This window comes from Trematomus bernacchii, unplaced genomic scaffold (genome assembly GCF_902827165.1).
Source record: "Trematomus bernacchii unplaced genomic scaffold, fTreBer1.1, whole genome shotgun sequence".
Classification (NCBI taxonomy): domain Eukaryota; kingdom Metazoa; phylum Chordata; class Actinopteri; order Perciformes; family Nototheniidae; genus Trematomus; species Trematomus bernacchii.
The window spans coordinates 127853-149852 of NW_022987550.1; the positions used below are offsets into that span (position 1 = coordinate 127853).

At 42.1% G+C, this 22000-nt stretch overlaps 1 protein-coding gene across 1 annotated transcript in view; it reads left to right on the forward strand.

Annotated features, from left to right (window-relative positions):
- The window catches only part of gramd1bb (GRAM domain containing 1Bb), a gene marked incomplete in the record, with an annotated part of 129362 nt that overhangs the window by 76661 nt on the left and 30701 nt on the right, over positions 1-22000 (forward strand). Inside the window, 4 exon segments of the mRNA XM_034123732.1 lie at positions 10702-10912; positions 13590-13610; positions 17507-17530; positions 21113-21133. Of these exon segments, the coding sequence (XP_033979623.1) occupies positions 10702-10912; positions 13590-13610; positions 17507-17530; positions 21113-21133 (277 nt within the window).

The following is a 22000-nucleotide window of genomic DNA, read 5'->3' on the forward strand; positions in this document are numbered from 1 at the left end:
TAATCTCATTATTATCGCTCCTCTCAAACACGTTGTTCACGTTGGTGCAGCCCAGTGTTTTCTGAGGTACTTAACAGAGATACTGTTTCATCAGAATACTCACTGACACCAACCAACGTATCTGTATTTATAAAATGTCCGAACATCTAGATCTTCTATGGCACACTCAAATGTATTCTTGGTATTTAAACCTGAAAAAAACGGTCCATAATATATTTCTATCTATTCTGTATTGTGTCGTATTTATACCATAGCTATAGTGTATTCATTTGCTTAACTGATGGCTGTAATGTTTATACTGCCTTATACTGAACGTAATGTAAATACTGTCAGATGTATATATTTATACTATACTTAAAGGGGACCTATCATGCAAAATGCACTTTTGTACGTCTTTTCTACATGAATATGTGTCCCCGGTGTTCCAGGGAACTCACCAAGTGTCAGAAAACACAACCCTCTCTATTTTCCTCCATACCCAAATCTCTAAAAAAGGGGCTGCAAACGGATCTGATAAAAACTGATCCAGATTTGAACACTGTCCTAACGTCAGGACGGTGGCGCTACGGCTATTGGGCCAACTCCACCAATCAGGAGGAGACAGCCACGGCCATTGCCGTTCGAAAGCGCTGGAGACGCTGTAGTACATATGCCAGGCCAGTAGATGGTGCTGTTCTCACTGAATCTGCCCTTGCTAAAACAGAGCTATAAATTGTCAAATTGAGCGAAATGAGGCATGGCTAAAATGCATGATCTGTTTGGTATTTTGAAAAACAAAAAGTGTAAATATGCCTTATATAGGTATGGTCCTACACTATATTATTCAAATATAGCATGATAGGTCCACTTTAAGATCAGTGGTGGGTGGTCAGGGCCAGCAGGGCCTTCTCTGCTGGCCCTGTAACCAATCAAATAAAGTGTGTGTAAAATGTTTTTCATGAATGTTTAGTTATAAGTTTTAATTGTATAATATCCTCAAAATTAAGTAAGGTTTTGTTGAGGCTGAACTGGAATTTCCTACATCAGAAAGTCACTTAAACGCCTCACAGTTATTTTAGTTGGCGGGGGCCAGCACAACAGATACTGCTAACCTTTTGTTGAAAGACAACACATTTGATTGGTAATAAGCATTAGTGACAGATTCATCAGCCAATCAGATGTTGATGTTCAATGACAGCACGCCCCCTGGGCCTAGCAGCGTGTCCTGAGCTAAACTTCTGTCATGAACTTCCTTCGTAGCATGGACTTTATTTACAAGTGACGGGCGAGTAACGTTACTATTCGCGTCATTTTAGAGCGACGTTGAGAGTGCACAATGACACAAGTTTAATAATAGATTACTTCATTGATCAATGTTGGGACATATCTAGCTGTTGTGATTGTTGAACAGCTGTCGTATTGTTGAGAGACTGTTTGGCATAATGTGCGCATTATTTGATTATGGCTGCGTTGGCTAGAACAGAGTTGTGTGCTGTGCGTGTGCTGTATGTGCTTTTCAATTGTTTACTGAAGGCCCTGTCTAAAGCCCAACGGTACGCCACTGCTTAAGATCGCTTTCCACTTTACTACTGTTTTGCACTTCTGGTTGGATGTAAACTACATTCGTTGTCTTAATAGAGTGGCGATGTCCCGCCCATCTACTTCCGACTAGGGATGTCCCGATCACCTTTTTTTGCTCCCGATCCGATTCCGATCATTTGATTTTGACAATCTGCCGATACCGATTTTTCCCGATCCGATCTTTATGCAATGCATTAAGAGAAAAAAAAGGTAACAGATAACGGCTGGTCATCCAACGCGATGAATTCAGCTATCTTGGCTGTTCTTTTTTTGGCCTTTTCACTGTTCTGGGGCAGTTTCTCTTTCCTTTTAAAAGTCTCTGAAAGTGTCGGTTGTTTCAGTGCCGTTACCTGAGTGGCCGCTGTGTACTCGTTGTTGTTGGTGTTTGTATTAGATTGGTCGTGTTGAACGTAGCTCTGTTCTTTCCACCACGCGGAACCTCCGCCTTGCAAACATTGCATCTGGCTGTTACACTGCCTTCGCTTTCAATTTTATAATACTTCCAAACTCCTGACATTTTCTCTGTCCCGACTCCCGAGGCACCAGTTGAACGTAGCCTCTTGTTAGCTTACTGCTACTATTAGACACTGCGCCCTGCCCACTCTGTTGCCAGATTTGAGAGAAATAAGCAACCAGGTCTATGAAAACAAGCCCAAAAGAAGCAACACATACATGATGTTGTGTAATTTTAAACCAAAACTAAGGCCTCAGGATGACTTCAAGACGTGAACATGGTCATTTTTGTTTTGTAAAAAAATAATAAAAAAAAAAAAAAAAATTCCCGATCCCCGATTTTTTTCTCCCGATTCCGATCTTTTGAAAATCACGTGATCGGCTCCGATCCCCGATCACGTGATCGGATCGGGACATCTCTACTTCCGACCCATGGGACCTTATTTCTGAAAAATTATGTATTGAATTCAATGGAGAGAGAAAGATTATCTCTCGATCCCGTTTAAATTGTGCCACGAATTACACATATGATGTTTGTCAATCTTAAAAAATAATTTCCATGTCAAAAAAGTCACAGTTTGTCGTAAAACTGTTGAAATATAAGACTATGAAAAATATGCAACTAGAAAGACTACAAATCCCAGAGTCCCGGTCCCGCATGCTGGCTCTTAGGAACCGACTCACTCCCCTTGTGTGTATGTACAGCTCTCAACATGCCCAGACTTGGAGTGATTTTCACCTCTTTTAATACTTTCCGCCTCGTTCTGAAAGAAAGAAGTGAAATGTGCCAACGTGACGGCCGTCTTGGTGTGTGGTGTGAGACGGGAGATGGAGTTCATCGAGCGGTTTCACACAAAAAAAAGTGTTACTTCACAGTTTTACGACACATTTTTATTTTTTTGACTTGTAAAATGATCTTTTAAATTGACAAACATCATATGTGTAATTCATGGCTCAATTCAAACGGGATCGAAAGATAATCTTTCTCTCTCCATTGACTTCAATGTATAACTTTTCCGAAATAAGGTCCCATGGAGGTCCCCCGGAAGGGAGGGACTTCGCCTCTCTATACTTCTGTGCAATGACAATAAAGCTGAATCTGATCTAATATATAGATTTGGTGTGTCGGTATAAAAAGTAGAAAGCCCCGCTGAACTCACCAAGCCCTTACTTTGGTTTTTAAATATACACAACCTCTCTGATTGGTTGTGATGCATTGTGGGTCCCCCTGCTGTATTTCCCGCGTCTCTAACAGCCGAGCTGGGGAAGTATATTTAGTAACACCGTCTGAATATTTAAACCCCTCTCTGTTGCTATAGGGACATTCAGTCTTTGTGGAGCGTGGGCGGTGCTCTAAGTCGTTTAATTGTTAAATTGTTAGTCAGCGCTCTCTCTGCAGAGGAGGTTAATGCAGAGCTCGGATCACTTATTCAACGCCACTCAGCAGCTCATGTGATGTAAACAGGTTTTTAAAGGTGAAGCACTCAAGAAGCTCTGTGTTTGATTCCATTAAGCCTTTTAGAGGGAGGACAATAGTGTATTTATATCGTTGCAAACAATGTCAGGTTTCTTTGTTATGTGTGGCATCAAACATGATTAGTCATATGTTTGCTTGGACATTAAATTCAACACACACACAAAGAAAATAGCACTTAGAGATTTTAGCTCATTTGACGTGAATGCACCAGCACTTACAATGGTTTGGCTTATTTGAAGAGGTGAAGGAACGAGTCCCAAAATCCTGAAATGAGTCAGAATTTTACCACTTCCTGTACCCTCGCCTCGACGTCGACTATTTTGGGATGTGTTTTGTTGTTAGCCTGAAATAAGGTCTGTTGTTAAAGAAGCCCTACTCAGGTGTATATCAGTGTGTAGTGTCTCTACTTTAAAGAGTCCTCTCCTGCTGATGTTCAGGTGTATATCAGTATGTAGTGTCTCTACTTTAAAGAGTCCTCTCCTGCTGATGTTCAGGTGTATATCAGTATGTAGTGTCTCTACTTTAAAGAGTCCTCTCCTGCTGATGTTCAGGTGTATATCAGTATGTAGTGTCTCTACTTTAAAGAGTCCTCTCCTGCTGATGTTCAGGTGTATATCAGTATGTAGTGTCTCTACTTTAAAGAGTCCTCTCCTGCTGATGTTCAGGTGTATATCAGTATGTAGTGTCTCTACTTTAAAGAGTCCTCTCCTGCTGATGTTCAGGTGTATATCAGTATGTAGTGTCTCTACTTTAAAGAGTCCTCTCCTGCTGATGTTCAGGTGTATATCAGTATGTAGTGTCTCTACTTTAAAGAGTCCTCTCCTGCTGATGTTCAGGTGTATATCAGTATGTAGTGTCTCTACTGTGAGACTTAATGTTCAAAAAGCTCTTTATTTGTCTCATACTGACTGTGCTGCAGTGCCTCTTTTCACCCTCTGTCTGAAACCAGAACCCAGTCTGCTCTGATTGGTTAGCTGGCCGGCTCTGTTGTGATTGGTCAATACCCCACTGGTGAATTAAAAAAGCTGCGGTGTCTCTAAATGAGACGACTAAACATCATCAGGCCCAACATTAGCCGCCTTTAGCTTAGCGGTGGTGACTTGAAGTCATGTGACCGTGCTGTAGTTCCTTTATAGCCCAACATTAGCCACCTTTAGCTTAGCATAGGTGACCTGAAGTCATGTGACCGTGCTGTAGTTCCTTTATAGCCCAACATTAGCCACCTTTAGCTTAGCGGTGGTGACCTGAAGTCATGTGACCGTGCTGTAGTTCCTTTATAGCCCAACATTAGCCACCTTTAGCTTAGCGGTGGTGACGTGAAGTCATGTGACCGTGCTGTAGTTCCTTTATAGCCCAACATTAGCCACCTTTAGCTCAGCGGTGGTGATGTGAAGTCATGTGACCGTGCTGTAGTTCCTTTATAGCCCAACATTAGCCTCCTTTAGCTCAGCTGTGGTGATGTGAAGTCATGTGACCGTGCTGTAGTTCCTTTATAGCCCAACATTAGCCACCTTTAGCTTAGCGTAGGTGACCTGAAGTCATGTGACCGTGCTGTAGTTTCTTTATAGCCCAACATTAGCCACCTTTAGCTTAGCGTAGGTGACCTGAATTCATGTGACCGTGCTGTAGTTCCTTTATAGCCCAACATTAGCCTCCTTTAGCTTAGCGGTGGTGACGTGATGTCATGTGACCGTGCTGTAGTTCCTTTATAGCCCAACATTAGCCACCTTTAGCTTAGCGTAGGTGACCTGAAGTCATGTGACCGTGCTGTAGTTCCTTTATAGCCCAACATTAGCCACCTTTTGCTCAGCGTAGGTGACCTGAAGTCATGTGACCGTGCTGTAGTTTCTTTATAGCCCAACATTAGCCACCTTTAGCTTAGCGTAGGTGACCTGAATTCATGTGACCGTGCTGTAGTTCCTTTATAGCCCAACATTAGCCACCTTTTGCTCAGCGGTGGTGACGTGAAGTCATGTGACCGTGCTGTAGTTACTTTATAGCCCAACATTAGCCACCTTTAGCTTAGCGTAGGTGACCTGAAGTCATGTGACCGTGCTGTAGTTTCTTTATAGCCCAACATTAGCCACCTTTAGCTTAGCGTAGGTGACCTGAAGTCATGTGACCGTGCTGTAGTTCCTTTATAGCCCAACATTAGCCTCCTTTAGCTTAGCGGTGGTGACGTGATGTCATGTGACCGTGCTGTAGTTCCTTTATAGCCCAACATTAGCCTCCTTTAGCTTAGCGGTGGTGACGTGAAGTCATGTGACCGTGCTGTAGTTACTTTATAGCCCAACATTAGCCACCTTTAGCTTAGCGTAGGTGACCTGAAGTCATGTGACCGTGCTGTAGTTTCTTTATAGCCCAACATTAGCCACCTTTAGCTTAGCGTAGGTGACCTGAATTCATGTGACCGTGCTGTAGTTCCTTTATAGCCCAACATTAGCCTCCTTTAGCTTAGCGGTGGTGACGTGATGTCATGTGACCGTGCTGTAGTTCCTTTATAGCCCAACATTAGCCACCTTTAGCTTAGCGGTGGTGACGTGAAGTCATGTGACCGTGCTGTAGTTCCTCTATAGCCCAACATTAGCCACCTTTAGCTTAGCGGTGGTGACGTAAAGTCATGTGACCATGCTGTAGTTCCTCTATAGCCCAACATTAGCCACCTTTAGCTTAGCGGTGGTGACGTGAAGTCATGTGACCGTGCTGTAGTTGCTTTATAGCCCAACATTAGCCACCTTTAGCTCAGCGGTGGTGACGTGAAGTCATGTGACCGTGCTGTAGTTCCTTTATAGCCCAACATTAGCCTCCTTTAGCTTAGCGGTGGTGACGTGAAGTCATGTGACCGTGCTGTAGTTACTTTATAGCCCAACATTAGCCACCTTTAGCTTAGCGTAGGTGACCTGAAGTCATGTGACCGTGCTGTAGTTTCTTTATAGCCCAACATTAGCCACCTTTAGCTTAGCGTAGGTGACCTGAATTCATGTGACCGTGCTGTAGTTCCTTTATAGCCCAACATTAGCCTCCTTTAGCTTAGCGGTGGTGACGTGATGTCATGTGACCGTGCTGTAGTTCCTTTATAGCCCAACATTAGCCACCTTTAGCTTAGCGGTGGTGACGTGAAGTCATGTGACCGTGCTGTAGTTCCTCTATAGCCCCAACATTAGCCACCTTTAGCTTAGCGGTGGTGACGTAAAGTCATGTGACCATGCTGTAGTTCCTCTATAGCCCAACATTAGCCACCTTTAGCTTAGCGGTGGTGACGTGAAGTCATGTGACCGTGCTGTAGTTGCTTTATAGCCCAACATTAGCCACCTTTAGCTCAGCGGTGGTGACGTGAAGTCATGTGACCGTGCTGTAGTTCCTTTATAGCCCAACATTAGCCTCCTTTAGCTTAGTGGTGGTGACGTGAAGTCATGTGACCGTGCTGTAGTTCCTTTATAGCCCAACATTAGCCACCTTTAGCTTAGCGGTGGTGACCTGAAATCCAAAATGACATGGAGAAATCCTATTGGACCAGGGAGATGCTGCCTTCAGGGTCGGCCTACAAAAACAGGTCATCCCTGCACCTCTTTATATACCTGCATGTTTCTTGCTGTTCTTGTTTGTATCTCTATGGTTTATTGCACTTATTGCCGTCGCCTCTGATAAATGTAATAGAGGTTTGAAAAGCCGTATCTTTTATGCTGCAGGTAAAAAGCTCTTTGTAATCTCTCATGTAACACCCTGATCCTCTCAGTGCAGACGATGTGTCTGCACGTCGTCTCTCTTCACGCCTCAGTGTTGAGCTTCATGAAGCTGCTGTTAGCAGAGCTTCAGTGAGCGATGCTTTGTTAGCTGCTCTCTGCTGATATCAGGCTCAGTCATTCTCACGCTGCTGATGGATCCGTGTTGCCTTTGTTTGCCGTCGTGTTTCTGGGAAGGCGAGGTGATCCGTGAATTCCTCTCATCTGCTAAAAACAACATGCGGGGGGTTCCCTTCAGCGGGGAGTCCTGCCGTCTCCTCCGCCTGAAGGGAGAGCATCAGAGACAGAACTCTCTTTCTTATATGTTATGTTGCATCGCTCAGGTTCGGGACGAGTTACCGTTATCATTAAACATATCGCTGCTTCTTCAGACATCGAGTTACCCTTGCTACATATAGCCATAGACTTTTTGTTTTTAGTTTTACTTCTAATTTGCTTTTAAGTTGATGAACAACATTTTTTCATAATATTGAAAATAAGTTTTTGTTTTTAGTATTTGTCCCAATAAAGGTCATTTGTCTTGTTATTTAAAATAATAATAATATATGTAACGTGTACAGCTAACACATTATTTCTATTGATTTATTTTTAACTTTGTGTCCCCAAACATTGTATTTGCTTTAAAGTTGTAGCATGAGTGTATCTGGTGTGTGTAACCCAGACACAGACTATCATGCATGCTGAATATGAATTTATATTCTCCTTTCTGCCATCAAAGGATCCGCAGCTCTGCACATCTGTGGAGCAGTCGTCTTCATATATGAAAAGGATAAACAGAGCCTTCTTTTTTGTATTCTTTCAGATCTAAGCATTTCTGACCTTTATAAACTATACTGTAATTAATTCCTATCTGCTTTCTCCTGCACCCACTTCTCCTCTTTACAAACACATCTGGTTGTTAGATCTATGATATCTGTGTATAACCCGTCTGCTGGGGGATTCAGTCTTAAAAGTCCTCCCCTCCTTCAAAGACTACATCATTATTTTAGCGTATTCAATGTCCTTCATCCATAATGTCCAGTCGTCTTCACCTGGCATCAGTAGACGTCTGCTTCTTACGGCCCGTCCACACAGCAGTGTTAAAAATATCTTGGAGGTGGGCGTATCTGAAGCTTGGGGATTTTTTGCGAGCAAGGCACCAACAACCAATCACATGAATCTCCCGCCCCCGACATACGAAGCCAAAAAGCCCGAAGTAAACTGGATATAAACTCCCCAAACAGGCGAAGACCTACCACTGTCTCTGCCACCTCCCTCCATGCCTGGCTCCTCCGGTTTGTATCCCGGTAGGTAAATAGGGACTGGTCATAAAGCACCGGGTGATTCCCTACCGCTCATTTCTCCTCCATGTTTTGGGATATGAGGAAATGACCTGCGGTATGTCTCTCCCAGCATACACGCCGTTTGATTGGCTAGAGCTTGAACTGTCAGATTTGCATACACGGGATTTGATTGGCTGACGCTTCCACCTCAGCTTCAAAAGTTGAACATTGCTCAACTTTGAATCCTGAAAATCCTGAAAATCTCCGCTCGCCTGCCCACAATGCAGTTCGGCGAAAAGTGAGGCAAAGTGACGTCACCCCATTCAAAGTGAATGGGCAGAAGCGTTTCAAGATTTTTTAACGCTGCTGTGTGGACGGTCCGTTATAATGAAAGTTGAACAGAGGGAGATTAACCAGGTCAGTGGGGACCAATCAGAGGACAGAGAACACAATGCACATGACAGTGAAAAGCACTGATCAGCAGAGCATTTGGTAATCATATAAATTGATATAATACACCGGGCGAGCGTCATCTATCCCGAGCACTAAACAGATGTGAGGGCTTTCTGTTGTCCTTTCCCTCTAAAGTGAACCTTCCACTGATGCAGCTGCTCCACCACTGAAACACTCGATCACTAATTCATGGTGATGTAGAATCTGTTTTATATAATCACGAGTTTCAAGCCATACGAGTGAGTATTCGTTTAGTTTCTGAAAGGAGGCCGATCTATTTCTATGACCAATAGTTGTCTACATTGGTCTGTGAGGTATCAGCAGAAAAGGGTCATTCAACCTGGGATTATTTAAAGTCTGGGGGGACAGAAGATGCATCACAATATTGTGTCAGGTCAGAGGTCAGCTACACATGCAGTTTGAGGTGTATATAAGCTGTAGGATTCTCTTAGTATGTAGAGCAGCAGTTACCAACCTTTTTCAACTCAGGGCCCACTTAAGAATCTAATAGATGTTCGCGGCCCACATTCAAACATAAACAATACGGAGGCAAAATAAAGTTATTTTAATTTGAATTAGAAAAAAGGAGCTGGCCATCAGTAACAAAGAGACATTTTTATTACACGGTTTAGTTGAATACTCGATTCTGATTGGTCGATTCAGAACATGTGACACGTGGTCAATCCAGTAGAACAGACCGCTGTCAAGGACTGTGATGACCGTTGCTAAGGAGGGTCGAGAAAGAGAAAGGAAAGGAGGTTCAAATACAAACAAATCTTAATAATGAAATGTTTCCACACAAATCCTAATGTTTTGCAAATGATTTGGCGGCCCACTTGCATTGCCTTCTGATGTAGAGGCATTACACTATTGACTGCTTTGTTGAAAGCTAATCTGTCTCTTATAGTGCTGTACAGCAATATAATATTTAACTTCCCTGTGTCTGTGTTTTATTGATTCCTCGTTGTCTTATTATTTAGTGTTGTGACAGTAACAAACAGACGCCATCGGCCCGCGGTGACGTCAGGGCTTGCATAACTTCATGTCCAGCAACCGTGCTCAGATCACTTACTGAGCCTTTTGTTGTGTGTGTGTGTGTGTGTGTGTGTGTGTGTGTGTGTGTGGTGTGTGTGTGTGTGTGTGTGTGTGTGGTGTGTGTGTGTGTGTGTGTGTGTGTGTGTGTGTGTGGTGTGTGTGTGTGTGTGTGTGTGTGTGTGTGTGTGTGTGTGTGTGTGTGTGTGTGTGTGTAGGATCACAAAGGTTACCTGATAGCAACGTACGATGGAAAGAAGGAGCTGTCTCAAGACAGCAGTCCTTCCATCTGTCTGTCAAACATTTCACAAAACGTAAAAGTACTAGCATCCAATAATACTTAAAGTATAATAAGTAAAAGTACTGGTTGTGTCTAAAGGCCCATTTGAGAATCATCATCAGAAACACAGGGATTTTAGCTTCTGCAGACCATTGACATGCACTAAAACCTAGAGAACACACTACAGGAGAGGGAACACCCTCAGAAATCAACAGATTTGAGCCTCTGCAGACCATTGACATGCACTAACACCTATAACAACACAGGGAACATCAGTTCAACAGTTAAAACATTTGAGTACTTCTTCCCCCTCTGGACTAACACCACTACCTCACATGATGTTGACGTATCAGAGGAGTATCTACAGGATCTTTATGACCACATTTTTTAAGTTTACATCTAATATTTCTCATCCCCCCTTTCTGTCTCTTTGTCTTTCAGCACTGCCAGTAACTCAAACAAGAGCACCCCCGCCTGCTCGCCTGTGCTGCGGAAACGCTCGCGCTCGCCCACCCCTCACAGCCCGGAGGGAGAGAACATGGTGGAGAAAGGATCAGATCACTCCTCCGACAAATCCCCCTCCACGCCTGAGACGGCCGTCCAGAGAACATACTCCCTGCAGTCAGCGAGGAGCGGCGGGAAGAACTCAAAGGTAGGAGACCAGGTGAAGCTCTGTGGCACCAGAGAGGACGAGTACACATCCTTTACTCAAGTAGAAGTACAGATACTGTGTTTAAAAATACTCTGGTGAAAGTAGAAGTACTCACTAAACTTCTTTACTCAAGTCAAAGTAAAGAGGGCTTTGAAATGTACTTCAGTAAAAAGTACCCATAACTAGCAGCTGTTTTAAAGAGTACCTGACCTCCCTTTATATTAATAGAACAATAATGTCATTGTTAGCTAATGAATGTTTCCATGCTGAACAACGGCAACATGACAACGTTTTCATTGGTCCCTCTTCTTTAGAGAAGACCAGGAAATGATGGATACACGGATCGTGTTCAAATCAATAGGTCAGAGCTGGTATTCTGTTGTCGATGGAACTTCAAATCAGCTGCTGTCTAGAGAAAATGATGAGTTAGGCAAATATGCAAAGAAACACACTATCGAAGTCTTTTAAGACCTTTGTTCAATGCTTAATGCTAGCATGACGTGTCCTTCTGAGTGACAGACTCTCTTATAGGGACACATCAAAGATCATTTACATGACAACATTTCGCAATAAGCAAAACTCACACCCTACAAAGAACAGTTGGGTATCGCAGCTACCCCCCGCCCCCCCAAAGCACCTGCCATAACATTGTATTCAGTGACGCACCCTCTGTGATTGGTTATTGACTTCAACGCCCTGATTTGTAACCAGTGAGTCGCAGCGATCACTCTCCCCACCTTCCTCTCCATTTCAGCTTCTCATGTTCACATCTCATCGGCCTACTCTCCCTGGTCTCTGATACTGTGATTGAGTTAGCTGAGCTTTTGTCGTGCTTGTTGTTAAAAGGTTAGTTTCTGCACCTTATAAGAAAAATGTCCGAAGATAATGGCAGAAAACATCAAATCCTTCACTAGCTATTCCTGTATGTGTTGCCTCAGACAAACGGTTTGTTGTGATTTCCGTGCAGCTTGTGAACACATTTCCACAACACCTTACTGATCGAGGCCGTGATGATGATACAGCTAAGCCAATCATACAGAGCCGACAGGTGGAAACACGCTGCAGCTTCACAAAGGATGCAGATATAAAAACCCAAATGTTCCACATGAAGAAACCTCTTCAGCAACAACACATTCAGCATTTAGAGAACTTTCAGTAAACGCTGCCATGTCTCCTCAAGCTGCTGAATGTTCTCTAAAAGCTGCATGTGTTGTTTCTGAAGAGGTTTCTTCATGAGGAACATTTGGGTTTGTATATCTGCATCCTTTCTGAAGCTGCGGCACGTTACTCCTGATAGAAGAGTTGAAGCTGGATTGCACCTGTTATCAAATCAAATCAAGTTTTATTTATAAAGCACATTTGAAAAATTATTTTAGGTCGAGCCAAAGTGCTGTACGTGTAATAAAAACACTTTACTGCGATAGCAAACAGAAGGCAATAAATTACAACGAAATATAAAAATCACACACAGGGAAAAGTCAGGAGTCGTGCTCCGCTCTGACTAGAAGGCCAGAGAGAAGAAGTGTGTCTTAAGAAGTAGATTTAAAAAAACCCCTAGGGTCTGGGCCGACCTCACATGGCAACCCAGTCTCACGGCATTTTGTGTTATTAGTCACGAAATTAATGTAATCTATTGATTCGTGTTCACCAACACGATTTTCACCTTTTTTTCGTGTCACACAGAACGATTTGAAATGCAATGTATTTCTATTGGTAGTATGTTTCGTGGCCTGCAAACACGTCTTTTTGTCCGGTCGGGTCTTGGAAGACCAGAAGCTGTGTGGTTCAATAGAAACATGTTCTTACTCAATATCTTACCCGAAGCCTAACCCTATCCTTTTATTTTAAATTGTATAATGTCTGAGTTTGTTTGTTGCCGTCAGTGAGGAAAAGAAATGGCTCAGAGCCTCAGAATACTGACATCTGTATTTTTATGTCATCTTTCTTTCCTTCTAATTTGTTATTATTTGGTGCAGGCACGAAACATACTACCAATATAAATACATTGCTTCTAAAATCCTTCTGTGTCAGAATACTTAAATCTGTATTTTTTTAAATGTCTTTTTCCTTCTAATTTGTTATTATTTACATTGCTTTTAAAATCGTTCTGTGTGACACGGAAAAAATGGCGAAATCGTGTTGGTGAACACGAATCAATAGATTAATTTCGTGACTATAACACGAAATGCCGTGAGACTGTGTTGGACATGGAGGGGCAGAGTGTTCCAGAGCCTCGGGCCAGCTGCTGAGAAGGCTCGGGGTCCTCGGGTTTTGAGCCTGGTCTTGGGCACCTCCAGCAGCAGCTGGTCAGCAGACCTTAAAGCTCTGGCTATCCTCCGTAGATTTCTGCCGTTGACAGATGTTGATTCTCTAAAAACAGAAGAGTTGTATTTTAGACCTCAGTGATGGATTTAGAGAAAGGAGAACGCGGCTCTAATGTTTTCCTGCAAAGCATTCGAGCGAAATGTTCAGCATCGCTCATTCTGTCCTCATCCGTCTGCTGTTTAATCCACTTGTTGTTGTTGTTGTTGTTGTTTGTTTAGCGTTGTGTTGTCTCCACTACACACTGCTGCTGTCACATGATACTGTTTTCCATCTGATGACGACTGGTTCTTCTTCTTGCTGTTTCTTTTTTACTTTCTGATTTGTCTTTGTTCTTCTCCTGATTGCATGCTAGTCTCACAAGCGACTTTCCAAAGTAAGCATTACTCTTTTTTCTGTTTCTTCAAAATATCTCTGTGCCCCCCCCCCCCCCCTCCCCCCCCTCCTCTTCCCCACTTCCTGTCTTGTGAGCTGCTCAGTGGACATGTCCCTCACCCTGAAACCCAGCTTGCTCCCACCTGTGTACGACCTGCTCACACAGCAGATGGACACTTCCTACCAATCCCACACTCCCTCTCTCCTCTCCTTCTCTTTCTCCCTCTGGTGATGGAGAAATATTCCTGATTACATTCTCAAATATCTGTGTTAAGGTTGGTTTCAGACTGTATTTACATCTGGGTCAATTTATGCTTATTCAATGTATAGAAGTAAACAAATACAGAATCAGAAATCCAAGTAAATAATGCACTTAAATACAAAATAAAAAGTCATGCTCACGTTACAAATGATAAGCAAAAACAACCAGTACACCATTGTAAATAAGTTGAGAGTGATACACACATCAAAAGGATGAACGGAGCCTTATTTTGGGGGGATCTTTTTCCACTTTGAACATTTCCAGCCTTAATAAACTATACTTTTATTAATTCCTCTCTGTTACCCCCTCTCCTCTTTACTAACATATCTAGTAGTTAGATGTATGATATCTGTCATGCCGGGAGATTCACTGTTAAAAATCCTCCCCGTGTATATATATATATATATATTCACGGACGACATCATTATTTCAGCTTATTATATCTCCTTCATCCATTGTGTCCGGCTTCACCATCCAGTCTGCTTCCTTTCAGACTTCATCCCTCTTTCTTTTTTGTTCATTCAATTTTACATCAGAAGAGAACAAAGAGTAGTGCAGGGATGTCGTATTTCTGTGTTGGACCCTGAAGGCAGCATCTCCCTGCTCCAATGGGATTTCTCCATTTTGGATTATTGCAGAAAATAACACACGTTTAGTTCAGCAGGATAATCTCCACATATTAACACCACGTTATGATTCCTGAAGTAAAAAGCTAATGTTGGGCTATAAAGGAACTACAGCACGGTCACATGACTTCACGTCACCACCGCTAAGCTAAAGGCGGCTAATGTTGGGCTATAAAAGAACTACAGCACGGTCACATGACTTCACGTCACCACCGCTAAGCTAAAGGTGGCTAATGTTGGGCTATAAAGGAACTACAGCACGGTCACATGACTTCACATCACCACCGCTAAGCTAAAGGTGGCTAATGTTGGGCTATAAAGGAACTACAGCACGGTCACATGACTTCACGTCACTACCGCTAAGCTAAAGGTGGCTAATGTTGGGCTATAAAGGAACTACAGCACGGTCACATGACTTCACGTCACCACCGCTAAGCTAAAGGTGGCTAATGTTGGGCTATAAAGGAACTACAGCACGGTCACATGACTTCATGTCACTACCGCTAAGCTAAAGGTGGCTAATGTTGGGCTATAAAGGAACTACAGCACGGTCACATGACTTCACGTCACCACCGCTAAGCTAAAGGTGGCTAATGTTGGGCTATAAAGGAACTACAGCACGGTCACATGACTTCAAGTCACCACCGCTAAGCTAAAGGTGGCTAATGTTGGGCTATAAAGGAACTACAGCACGGTCACATGACTTCACGTCACCACCGCTAAGCTAAAGGTGGCTAATGTTGGGCTATAAAGGAACTACAGCACGATCACATGACTTCAAGTCACCACCGCTAAGTTAAAGGTGGCTAATGTTGAGCTATAAAGGAACTACAGCACGGTCACATGACTTCACGTCACCACCGCTAAGCTAAAGGTGGCTAATGTTGGGCTATAAAGGAACTACAGCACGGTCACATGACTTCACGTCACTACCGCTAAGCTAAAGGTGGCTAATGTTGGGCTATAAAGGAACTACAGCACGGTCACATGACTTCACGTCACCACCGCTAAGCTAAAGGTGGCTAATGTTGGGCTATAAAGGAACTACAGCACGGTCACATGACTTCAAGTCACCACCGCTAAGCTAAAGGTGGCTAATGTTGGGCTATAAAGGAACTACAGCACGGTCACATGACTTCACGTCACCACCGCTAAGCTAAAGGTGGCTAATGTTGGGCTATAAAGGAACTACAGCACGATCACATGACTTCAAGTCACCACCGCTAAGTTAAAGGTGGCTAATGTTGAGCTATAAAGGAACTACAGCACGGTCACATGACTTCACGTCACCACCGCTAAGCTAAAGGTGGCTAATGTTAGTCTATAAAGGAACTACAGCACGGTCACATGACTTCACGTCACCACCGCTAAGCTAAAGGAGGCTAATGTTGGGCTATAAAGGAACTACAGCACGGTCACATGACTTCACATCACCACCGCTAAGCTAAAGGTGGCTAATGTTAGGCTATAAAGGAACTACAGCACGGTCACATGACTTCACGTCACCACCGCTAAGCTAAAGGCGGCTAATGTTAGGCTATAAAGGAACTACAGCACGGTCACATGACTTCACATCACCACCGCTAAGCTAAAGGTGGCTAATGTTAGGCTATAAAGGAAACTACAGCACGGTCACATGACTTCACGTCACCACCGCTAAGCTAAAGGTGGCTAATGTTAGGCTATAAAGGAACTACAGCACGGTCACATGACTTCACGTCACCACCGCTAAGCTAAAGGCGGCTAATGTTGGGCGTGATGACGTTTAGTCGTCTCATTTAGACACTTGTTAGCAAACCGCTGTTTTTAATTCACCAGTGGGGTATTTACTGATGTATTTGATGCTGTAGAACAAAGCGTTAAAATATACTCATTCCTGCACCTTTCTACAGGCTTTAAGAGCCAATAAACACACACACACATTGATTACATCACTTTTTGTGCCACAGTCCAACCCAACCCAACACACACACACACACACAAGACTCACACACACCAGCAGAGGTCACATGACCCAACATGGCGTGAGGTTGTGCTGGCAACGTGAGTTCGATCACCCTGACCTAATGCAATCCAAATCAAAAAGAGCCTCGATGCCTCTCTGCTGCCGCAACGACCATAACTCAGAAATCAATCAGGTTCCTCGTTAGACACACCATTCAATTCAAGTTCCAATGCTTTATTGCCATGTGCACATAGCTACAGTGTGGATATGGCAATACAACACTGCAGTCACAGGCTCCTCCTCCAGTGCAACACAATGACACAGATAGAATAGAAATACGGCAAGAAGAGTCTACAAGTGAATGGAATATGATTTATTAGATCAATAATTTGCAAGATGCAAACAGGTGAATGTTATGGATGTTCTTTAACAAGTTTCGGGGTTTAACAGTCTTATGGCCTGTCTCACTTCCTGTCTCACCTCCTGTCTCACTTCCTGTCTCACTTCCTGTCTCACCTCCTGTCTCACATCCTGTCTCACCTCCTGTCTCACTTCCTGTCTCACCTCCTGTCTCACCTCCTGTCTCATCTCCTCTTCCTCCTGTCTCACCTCCTGTCTCACTTCCTGTCTCACCTCCTGTCTCACATCCTGTCTCACCTCCTCTTCCTCCTGTCTCACATCCTGTCTCACCTCCTGTCTCACTTCCTGTCTCACCTCCTGTCTCATCTCCTCTTCCTCCTGTCTCACCTCCTGTCTCACATCCTGTCTCACCTCCTGTCTCACCTCCTCTTCCTCCTGTCTCACCTCCTGTCTCACTTCCTGTCTCACCTCCTGTCTCACCTCCTGTCTCACCTCCTCTTCCTCCTGTCTCACCTCCTCTTCCTCCTGTCTCACCTCCTGTCTCACCTCCTCTTCCTCCTGTCTCACCTCCTGTCTCACCTCCTGTCTCACCTCCTCTTCCTCCTGTCTCACCTCCTCTTCCTCCTGTCTCACCTCCTGTCTCACCTCCTGTCTCACCTCTATATTCACGCTATTCACTGCTTTCTCTTTTCATTTTCTTTCAGTATGACAGACTAAACCTGATTAAAGTAAGCATTTCTTCTTGTTTTCATTTGACCCAATTAGCTCTCCCTGCTGGCCCCCATTAGCCCTCCTCTTACTTTAGGACCCCCCCCCCCCATCGTATTCTCCCCAAATGCTCCTTCATCTCCTTCATTATTACCTGACAGGACACTGATCTGTCCAACTGTCTAACCCTTAAATGGGCGATCAGAATTAAATATTTGGGAAAATGTATTGATTGCTGTTTTCTACAATAAACCCATATTACTCTGTTATTACACCTTAAATACACTGTTATTACACACATTAATACGTGCCTATACCACCATTTGTACACACTTATTACACCTTAATAACACTGTTACTACACCCATAATGTACCCATATTACACTGTTACTACACCCATAAGTACCCTTTATTACACTGTTACTACACCCATAATGTACCCATATTACACTGTTACTACACCCCATAAAGTACCCATATTACACTGTTATTACAACCCATAAAGTACCCACATTACACTGTTACTACACCCATAATGTACCCATATTACACTGTTACTACACCCATAAAGTACCCTTTATTACACTGTTACTACACCCATAATGTACCCACATTACACTGTTACTACACCCATAAAGTACCCATATTACACTGTTATTACACCCATAAAGTACCCTTTATTACACTGTTACTACACCCATAAAGTACCCATATTACACTGTTACTTACACCCATAAAGTACCCTTTATTACACTGTTACTACACCCATAAAGTACCCATATTACACTGTACTACACCCATAAAGTACCCATATTACACTGTTACTACACCATAAAGTACCCATATTACACTGTTACGACACCCATAAAGTACCCATATTACACTGTTACTACACCCATAAAGTACCCCATATTACACTGTTACTACACCCATAAAGTACCCATATTACACTGTTACTACACCCATAAAGTACCCTTTATTACACTGTTACTACACCCATAATGTACCCATGTTACACTGTTATTTACACCCCATAAAGTACCCATATTACACTGTTACTACACCCATAAAGTACCCATATTACACTGTTACGACACCCATAATGTACCCATATTACACTGTTATTACACCCATAAAGTATCCATATTACACTGTTACTACACCCATAAAGTACCCATATTACACTGTTACGACACCCATAAAGTACCCATATTACACTGTTACTACACCCATAAAGTACCCTTATTACACTGTATCTTACACCATAAAGTATCCATATTATCACTGTTACTACACCCATAAAGTACCCTTATTACACTGTTACTACACCCATAAAGTATCCATATTACACTGTTACTACACCCATAAAGTACCCATATTACACTGTTACTACACCCATAAAGTACCCATATTACACTGTTACTACACCAACATTACACATTTATAGACCCTTTTTACACCCATGTTAAACCATTATCACACCCATATTTCACTGTTATAACGCTGTTATTATACCCATATTACACATTAATACACCCCTATTGCACCCATGTTACACTATAATAACACCCACATTACACATTATTATACCCATATTAAACTATTATTACACTCATACAGTATTACACTGTTATAACACAGATAAAATACCCATATTACACTGTTAATATTCCCATATTACACATTAATACACCACTATTACACCAATGTTACATTGTTATAACACCCTCATAACACATCAATACACCCATGTTAAAAAATAAAGCCATTACAATGAGTGTTATAATCTAATCTGAGTGTCTAATATGAATGTTTGTTACTTTTGCATTATATCAAATGCAATGTGAATAAACACAAGAGAAAATAAATATCAATCCGTTTATTACTGAAGTTTGTTGTGTGAGACAACAGAACGATGGGACTGTAGAAAAGAAAAAGATATTTAGTATAATATCATTTATAATAAAACCTGCCTTTCATGAAGCAGATGCACGCAGCAGCCGAACACTGAAACACAGGAGCACAGGACACAGTTTATAGAAGCTCTGATCTGTGTGTGTGTGTGTGTGTGTGTGTGTGTGTGTGTGTGTGTGTGTGTGTGTGTGTGTGTGTGTCACCTTCAAATCAGATTAGCCCACATTAGCAGCTATTGTCACAGCCAGGCCTGCTAACACACACACACACACACACACACACACACACACACACACACACACACACACATTGTATTCTGTTTTGCTTTTTAAGGGAAATAAACATCGATCGGAGCTACATTTAGCTCGTCAGGCTAATTATTGCAGCTATTTATAATCTCTATTATCCACCGGGTCAAACTAAAATACGATTTTCACTCAATCTTCAGATTTAATAATCGAGTTTGCAAAAATTGCAGTAACCGTGCTTAGACAGGTTCTCTTATACATGTTTTTAAGGGAGCCTGAAACCCAAATAAATGACCAAAACTCAAAAAGAAATTCAGGCACCTGATTGCTATTATTATTCTAAATTGATAAGTTAATTCAGAGCTTAAATATGTGTAATAACATACAAAAATATGCACTAATAAACAATAAGAAATAAGTACATTTTGAGTGGTTCTTACTTAATCCGCAAAATAGTCCAAGTTAAATGAAAAAAAATGAAAATGTCCCAGGAACTTAAAATGATAAAAGTTGTAGAAGTTTATTTTACATTTAAGTTTGAAGCAATTCACTTTTAGAATAATTTTGATGCATTTGTTGCTAGGCTTTTTCTTTTCTGTCTGGTTTAAAGAGGCCCTTTTATTCTTTGTGTTGTCTTCCCTCTCCTGTAGTCCTATAGGTTTTAGTGCATGTCAATGGTCTGCAGAGGCTAACATCCCAAAGTTCCCACCAGAGGGAGTTTCCATCTCATTAAGGGAGACTCCTTTAAGTTCAAATGTGTCACTTTTTTAATGTACTCCTGAAATCACACACTGGATATCACTCTTTCCTCTCCCTCCTCTCCCTCTCCCTCTTCCTCTTCCTCCTCTTCCTCTCCTCTGAATGATCACCTGCATGTTTCCCCTCACTGTTAAAGTGGAAAGTCTGTTATGAATTTAAATAATGTGATAATGTCATGTCCATGCTTTGGAGAGCTCTCTGCTGCCCCCTGCTGGTCTAACACCGCAACAGAACTGTTTCACAAGGAGTTCCATCTGATGTTTGCATAATGTTTATTCCATGTTCTCATATCTAGAAGAGTTTTGGAATAACTTGATGTAAGATCGTCCAGATAAATGATAGGACATGCTCCATTATCATTTCTTATTAAAGCACCGTTCACCTCTGATAGAGACATTATATTAACAGTATATCTGAAGTAACAACGCAGCAGCTTTGGAGTTTAACTACTTTCTGTTTTGCAAGTAAAGGAAGCAATGCTTTTATTTTGAAAGCTTTCTTTATTTCTAGATATTTCATCCACATAATGATCCTTGTTATCGAAGTGGTGAGGTGTAATAACTTTCTTTAACTCCTAGCAGGAAGGTGTGTGAGTACAGGGGGAACTTGTCGATGTTTCTTTACTGTTCACACTGAGTTTTGTCACATTTCAATCCCTCTGTCTCTCTCTCTCTCCACAGAAGAGCCAAAGCTGGTACAACGTAAGTCACACACTACTTTAATTTACATTATCAACGTGTGTGTGTGTGTGTGTGTGTGTGTGTGTGTGTGTGTGTGTGTGTGTGTGTGTGTGTGTGTGTGTGTGTGTGTGTGTGTGTGTGTGTGTGTGTGTGTGTGTGTGTGTGTGTGTGTGTGTGTGTGTGTGTGTGTGTGTGTGTGTGTGTGTGTGTGTGTGTGTGTGTGTGTGTGTCCAGGCAGGGGTTATTAGCAGCGGCTTTAAAGAGCGACAGGTGGCTGTTTCTGATGTAAACGATCGAGCCAATGAGAGAACAGTATTCATCGAGCCAATGACAGAGCAGTATTCACCTTGTGTCGCCCTGCTAATTTATTAACCCAATTCCTGTTCATATGTTATAGTTCTTCTGGTTTAACAACAGAAGACGCATTGGAAATATTTAATTTAATTTGGGATCATTCTCAGCTACACTGCGCCAATAGAATACTTTAACAACCGTCCTCTGTTAGAGATTTTGAGATAAAAATAAACCTTTTAAGATTTTGAAAAAAAATTCAACATTTTACAATTTCGAGAAAAAGGTCAACATTTTGAGATTTTTTGAAAAAAATCAGAATTTTGATCATTGCCTTATGAAGTAAGGTTTTTGAGAATTTCCCAAAAAATACGGAGATATTTTGAAAGTCCATTTTTTTTTATTTCGACAAAAAGTTCAAATTCTCTAGAAAAAATCAGAATTTTGTGTTTTTCAGAAAAAGTTTGATTTTGGAAAATAGTTATGATTTTCATAAAATAATAAAAAAGTTATGATGTTGAGAGAAAAGTCAGAATGTTAAGAAAAAAAGTCAGAATTTCAGAATTTTACCAAAAAGGTTAGAATTTTGAGATTTTG